General features: G+C 57.7%; 1 protein-coding gene across 1 annotated transcript; it reads right to left on the reverse strand.

Annotated features, from left to right (window-relative positions):
* Nucleotides 1–2,138: 2,138 nt before the first annotated feature.
* On the reverse strand, nt 2,139–5,517 carry SOST (sclerostin). The gene is made up of 2 exons (XM_021681649.1): nt 5,298–5,517; nt 2,139–2,560 (listed from the first exon to the last, which is right to left on the reverse strand). The coding sequence occupies exons 1-2, from the start codon at nt 5,515–5,517 to the stop codon at nt 2,139–2,141; spliced, it is 642 nt and encodes a 213-aa protein (XP_021537324.1).
* Nucleotides 5,518–6,802: the final 1,285 nt, after the last annotated feature.

Below are 6,802 nucleotides of genomic sequence, written 5' to 3' on the forward strand. Positions count from 1 at the left end.
TAGGCATGGGGGTAAACTAAGGCAGGGACGAGTGTAGCAGGAGAGCGTGGCCCCTTGGGCATCAGGAAGGAAGTTTGGTAGAGTGGGGTGGGGGTGGGGCTGGGAAGCAAGCAGGGGAAGGCCCCTCGCGTCAGGGTGAGAAGCCAGAACTCAATCCTGGGCAAGGAGGAGCTGTGGAAGGATTGCGAGCAGGGGTGTGGCACGATGAGAACGGTGTTTCTGGAAGACAGTGTGGAGGGCTGGCTGCTTGAGGGAGACCAGGCTGAAGTTATGACAACAGCCGCGGCGAAGGAATGAGGTCTAGGTTTGGAAGGGAAGGGACAGACGGGACTTTTCAAAGGGAGGACATAATTGCCACAAGGGCCCCCGCGGCCCAGTCAAAGGTGCCTCCGAGGTCGAGGTCCTAGTGACCAAGAGAAGGACGTTAACTTTGACAGAATGACTGTGTGTGGTTGACAAAATGAGACCACATCCTCTCGGAAATGATTCATTGTCTTTATTAACAATGCCTCTGGACTCGGAAAGAACAGACTGGTATTTCATAAAGCAATATTAACGTTGTCATTTCTCTACAAGAAAAAACTTTTGCATAAATAACTTAAGTGAGAAAATAAATATGTAACTTAACTCTTTTTAAGAACCACGACTTTCATTCTTGTGGACAAATCCCACATGAAAGGATTGCAAAAAATGGCCAGCCCGGCAGGCTTTCACGTGGTATGTGCTTCTGTTTAAAAAAAAAAAAAAAAGTTTCTTTTTTCTTTTAACAATTAAAAACTACACAGAAAGTAAGAGGTGTCTGGAAATGACTCTCAGAAAGATTCTTGGATGACAGCTAACTGGTCTTGCGGTTTTCTCAGCATATGTACAGCACTTGTAATTTTTCCCCAAGTAGTAGTATTTTAACGTAAGGTGCGCCGTCACAGGTAACAGCAGTAAGAAGCTTCTAGACAGAATCGTGTCTGTAAGTGGTAGGCAGGAGGAGGTGCCTGCAAAGGGATCTGCTGGTCTTCGAATGGGTGCTGGCTGCTCCCTTGGGCCTGTGAGCCCAGTGTCCTGGGACCTTGAGCTTCTCTGCAGAAGGTGACTATAAAATATGGCCGTGGTGGGGGGTGCTGTTCTTTCAGAATAGGGGGGTGATTTCTGTCCGTGCTCTACTCCCCCCCCCCAGCCTCCCCTCCCCCGCCAGCCTTGTGACCTTCTCCTTCTCTATCCCAATTGGTGGATTTGTTTCTGCATCCTTTGAGGTGGAGGGGTGGAGGTAGGGAAACATCTGGGGAGGCCAGGCTGGAAAGAACACAGCTTCTTCCAGGATTTTGTCAGCCATAAAAAAGACTCACCCCCCAGCACCACCACCACACTTGTTTTTCATCTTTGGTTGTCAGATCAGAGGATTACAACTCTGAATTCTGGAGGTGATCATGGCAGTAATCCAATCCAACCTCTCTCTCTCTCCTTTGCCCATCCAAAAGGCACCCAAGGCCTTGTAATCATGTGACAGTAGATTCCTCGAGATACAAATCCCAGCCCCACCTTCATTTTCCAAAGAGGAAATAGAGGACAGACTCGGGACAGAAAGAGAAGAGTGTGGTCCAAGGTCATCCAGCAAGTTAGTGGCAGAGTCCGGACTGAGAACCCTATCTACGGACCCCAGTCCTGTGTTCTTGGCACAACAAGGCACTAAAGGCTTTATGAGGGGCAGAGGAGTGGGGGAGGAATCTTATCGAACTTTCTTAACCAGTCCCTGGACTCTTCTCATTCCCCACCGCTCCCTTAGAACCCCTGGGCGGTGAAAGGCTTTGCTTTCCTGCCTCCCTCTGAAGTGGGACCAGCAAAGGTGGGCGGCCCCGGGGGGGCGGGGCTGCGTGGCTCGGTGTGTGTGACTCTCAGCGCCCTCCCCTGCCCGGCGGGACCCCCTCGGACGCGGGGCAGCGGGGGCGGGGGCTCTTCTGGCCCTCCCCGCCCCGGGATCCGCAGGGCCTGGCCACCTCCTGCCGAAGCCCGGGAGGTCTCAGCCCCCCGCCCGGGGTTGCAGACATTTACAATGAGATACAAACGATCGGACCGCGCGCAGAGGGCAGAACCCCGGGCGCCTGGGCCGGGGCGCGGGCCGGGGCGCGCGGCGCGGCGGGCGGCCTCTAATAGGCGTTCTCCAGCTCGGCCTGGTTGGCTTTGGCGCCCCGGGCGCGGGGCCGCGGCTTTCGGCCCTTCTGCGGCCGCGCGGCCTCGGGCCCGAAGTCCTTGAGCTCGGACTGGTTGTGGGAGCGGGTGAGGCGCTTGCACTTGCAGGAGGCCACCAGGCGCACTTTGCGCGCGCGCGGCGCCGCGCCCCCGGGGCACAGCAGCTGCACCCGCTGCGCGCGGTAGCGGTCGGGGATGCAGCGGAAGTCGGGCCCGCTCGGGCGCCACCACTTGCCGCGGCCGATGGCGTTGGGCAGCAGGCGCGCCGGGCCGCACTGGCCCGAGCACACCAGCTCGGTGACCGGCTTGGCGCTGCGGCAGGGCCCGTCCGTCACGTAGCGGGTGAAGTGCAGCTCGCGGCAGCTGTACTCGGACACGTCTGCGGAGAGAGGGCGCGTTGAGACCAGCCCGGCTCCCTGCACGCCACCAAGCCACGCCCCGGCCTTTTCCAAACCTGCCCCTTTCCAGATGCGTTTGCCCCTGGGGATCTCTTCCGGGAAGGGCCCGGGTATCCTGGGGCGGGTGGAAAGACCCCTGGCCCACCCTTTCCCCGCTAAAACTCTGGAGCCGAGTGTCTGTTGCGGTTCCAATACCAGCTCCAACGCTGTGTGATCTTGGGCAAATCATTTAACCTCTCTGTGCTTCCTATCTGTAAAATGCGTTGTCCTAAGGAGTTAGTGAGTGAATCCATTGCATACATAATGCAGGGGACACGGTGAGCACATAGGAAGAGCTGGAAGTATAGGCTGTTGTTATGTGTTCTTCTTCTTCTCCAAGGGGGGCTTTTTCTCCCCCATATAACTTACATCCGTGTAACAGAATGCCTGGTCTAGGCAGAGTAGGTACTTGCCACACCCTTTGCATGGCCTTGGCTTCTCCTAAAGTCTTTTTCCAGCCACTTGGGAGGGATGGCGAGGGATGGAGAAAGGAGTAGGGGTTAATTGAAGGTAATAAATCAGGGCAGCTGCTGCGGAGGAGAGAGATGGAAGCGGAGGTGGGGAGGAGAAGTCATTAGACTTGAAAAGAGCCAAATGCCGCTTGTCCAACCCCCCATCATCAGTGAGGACCAGGAGGCCTAGAGAGGGAAAAGCACTTGCCCAAAAGGCAGAGCTGGGCGTCCTCACTCCACTTTCCTGGGGCCCCGGCGCCTCTGGGTTCCCATAAGGGTGGACGCTGTGTGCCTGAGCACCCCTGTGGGAGGCTGCGCTGGGGGTGGGGGCAAAGGGCTGCCTCTTACTGCAGTGACTTCCCTACCAGAGGGGATGGAGCTCTGCCTGAAAACCTACAGGTTCAGCTGCCACAAACACTTATTAAACACCTGCTGTGTACCAGGCACGCTGCTGGGCACATCTCTTGTTTTGTGCCGTTTTAATGGATCCCGGATGGTGACCCAGCCTTGCTCCTGGGTTGGGGCGGGGGGGATTGGGCTCTGAGGCCTGGCTTGGTCCCCTGAAGACACTGCGATCAACTCTCCTACTGTGGGCTTAAACAGGTGGGAGCTTTTTAAACAGCTGGTCCTCATGTGAGCACCTGTCCGTCACCCAAGGAGATGAAAAATAGTCCTGGGACCAGAAGCAGAGAGAGGGCAGAGCAGGCCAGGCCTCCACTCCCCAGGCCTTGGAGAACAAGCATAGCAGGGGAGAGGTGGGTTTGCCTTCCTCCAGTGGCTGAGCTTCTGGTTTCTGGGCTGGCTTGGCATCCTCACCCCGGCTCCCAGGCCGCAGGGGTAGTGTGTGGAGGCGGCCTGTTTGCCCAGGGAAGGAGGCTTTTGGGGCTTTCCAAGAATAGTGCCCCCAGGTCAGGCCCTTCCTCTACAGAAGGTGACTTTGTTTTGAGCTCACAGCTTCCTTGCGGCCTGTGGCCTCTCGTGGGAGCCCAGGGAGGTGCATATTTTGTACTTGGGCCCCGTAGAGCCCAGGAAGCAGTCCCTTGAGCTTAATCAACTTTGCCTGGGGGGAGTGGCAGGGTGGTGAGCTCCTGTTCCCCCTTCTGAAGACTTGAGGTCCCAGGGCTCCTGTGGGGCTGCCCCCCTTGCCGAGCCCCACATTCCCAGCTGGTTGTGGGGGCCCTGCGCAGGGGACTCCTCTCCCACCCGGACAACGACTGGAGGGCAGTGAGGCCCTCCCTCTGAATGTCATTCCGGCCCCACCCCCAGCCGCTCCTGCCGGCTGCCGGGCCAGCTGTGCACATCGCCCCCTAGGCTTCTCCGGGCACACCTGACCAGGCGCCCAGATGTGCCCTCCACCACGGCCCTCACCTTGTCACGAGGGTCAGGCTCCCTCCCTAGTAATGAGGCAAGGCTGGGTCTCGGGTGGGGACCTGGGGACAGATGGGGCCACCTGTGTCCACTCCCTGCACAGAGGATGCTACCTCCCCTCCAGGCCTGGACCCAAGTTGCTACCCAGGTCGGAGGCTAAAACTCTGCCTACAACTGCCGGGCCTTCCAGTGTCAGCTCAGTGGGAAGACTCGGGGCAGTGGGAGTGTCCTCTTCCCGCTGCTTTGCGGGGACTTGCTCTGGCTCTCAGTCCCCAGCACCCCCCACACAATCCCCCACCAGGGCTGTCTTGGAATGGGATCAGACCGGGGTCAAATCTCAGCTCTTTTACTCCCTACCAAGTTACTTAGTGTCTGGAGATTTCTTCACTTTCCAACTGGGAGTGCACCCCTGGGGCTCCCCTGCGGCGGATCCCGGGGGTAGGGTTCAGGTACAGCCTGGGTAGAGCGTCTACCTCCAGCAGGTGCTCACAGATAGGAGGCTCCCTTGTCTGGTCCCCTGTCCAGGGATGCCAGCTGTCGGGCCTGTCTCCTATATTCTCAGGAGGGGATTCTTGGAAACTGTCTCATTTCTGAGGCTCTGAGCCTGTCCCAGAGTTGTATCCTCACCACCTCGGCCTCCTTCCTGCCCCAGGCTCCTGCTGCCAGCCCCCCCGCCAGCCTCATGCCCCCGCGCTGGATCACCAAGGCTATTCAGGCTTGCCACCCTCCCCCTGCCTCCAGGCAAGGCCGTCCCGCCGTTAGAGCTGACAGCGGCGGACGGGCCACCCCAGGCTTCAAAACCTCCCAGAGAGAACCCTCCAGGCCCCTCATGGGAAAAATGCTCTCCTCTCCCCCATACCTTTGGTCTCAAAGGGATGGTGAGGGGGCCTCCCTCCGTTCTCCGCCCGGTTCATGGTCTTGTTGTTCTCCAGCTCTGGCGGAGGCTCGGGGTACTCGCCCAGCTCGGGGATGATCTCTGTGGCATCGTTCTTGAAGGCCTGCCACCCCTGGCCGTCCACCACACGGAAGGCTGCATGCACCAGCAGGCAGACGAGACACAGAGCGAGAGAGAGCTGCATGGTGCCAGCCAGAGGAGGGCACCCAGCCTTCCAGTAGCACGGGCTCCGGCCTCCAGCCTGGGACACGTTTGCCTTTTTAAAGCCCCCTCTGCCTGATGCCAACCAATGAGGACAGGCTGGGGCAGGGCTGGTCCCATGTTTCTCTCAACCCAGGGGGAGGGAACGGGGTGTGCTCACGGCAAGCCCTCCCCAAAGACTTCCCAGGCACAGCAAACTCCCAAATTGCTGCTGGTGCTCCCAGGTGACCTAGAGGGAGGTGGGTGTGTGAGGCAAGCCTGCCCTCCAGCCCCTCCCACGTGCAGGCGGCTGTGGTTTTCAGATATCAAAATGAGCTCCAGCTTGTAATCTTCACCTCCTTGGGCCTCTTGGGCTTTCTCAAAAACAAACTGTGGACCAGCGTCACAAAGAAAACGACAGCTCTGAGCCCTCCGCAGGGCTGAGCCCAGCCAAGTCCCTTTCTCAGACCAAGTTCATTCGTTACCCCACCAACAAATGGCCCAAGGGCTCTATCTTTGGCCTCCACAGACTCAGGCAGAGGCAGAAGTAGGCTTTTTAAGAAATGTCATCGGTCCCAGTTCCATGAGGCTCAGCATCAATTATCCTGACCAAGATAGCCCCTTGTTGGCACCCTCTGGAAGGCAAGAGAGAAAACCGAAAGGCCACAGGGAGGGCGTCTGCTTGCACCATGAGGCGGGGATTCTGGTTACAAGGCCAGGATGAGCAAGTCAACGGTGATGGAGCCCAAGGAGGAAATCTTGGGGCTTCTGTGCACCATGACAGGCACTTCTTGGCCAAGACGCTCACAGCCGCTTGGGGAACTGATGTGCCAAAGGCACTTATTTCCCTGGCTAGGCTGTGGCTAGGAATGGAGAGCACAAAAATCCCTTTTCTTAGCAAAAGCCAAGGCCAGCATTTTTGGTGCTGACGTCCTCTTCTTTTTCTCCTTTTTTTTTTTTTTTTTTTTGTCTCTCGGACCATTACATTTTTCAAAAAGAGCTTTGAGTCCTATATGGAAAGCCTTATTGGTGCATGCTATGGGGTGCATTCCATGAAGCCATCCCAGGTCCAAAAGCCAAAAGGAATTGCAACCTTAGCCCTGGAGCAGAACGAGGGGCCTGGGAGGGGTAGGGTACTGGGGAGGAAGGTTCACACCTGAGGTGCAGGAAAAGAAAGGAGAGCCAGCGGAAGCTTTCCCTGCAGATAAAGGAGGAGGCGCACCGGGCTCCTGGCCCTGAAGGAGGCTGGGAAGAGGGCTGTGGCCCAGGTCCCCTTGGTATTTTCACTG

The sequence above is a fragment of the Neomonachus schauinslandi genome, chromosome 15 (assembly GCF_002201575.2).
Source record: "Neomonachus schauinslandi chromosome 15, ASM220157v2, whole genome shotgun sequence".
Taxonomy (NCBI): domain Eukaryota; kingdom Metazoa; phylum Chordata; class Mammalia; order Carnivora; family Phocidae; genus Neomonachus; species Neomonachus schauinslandi.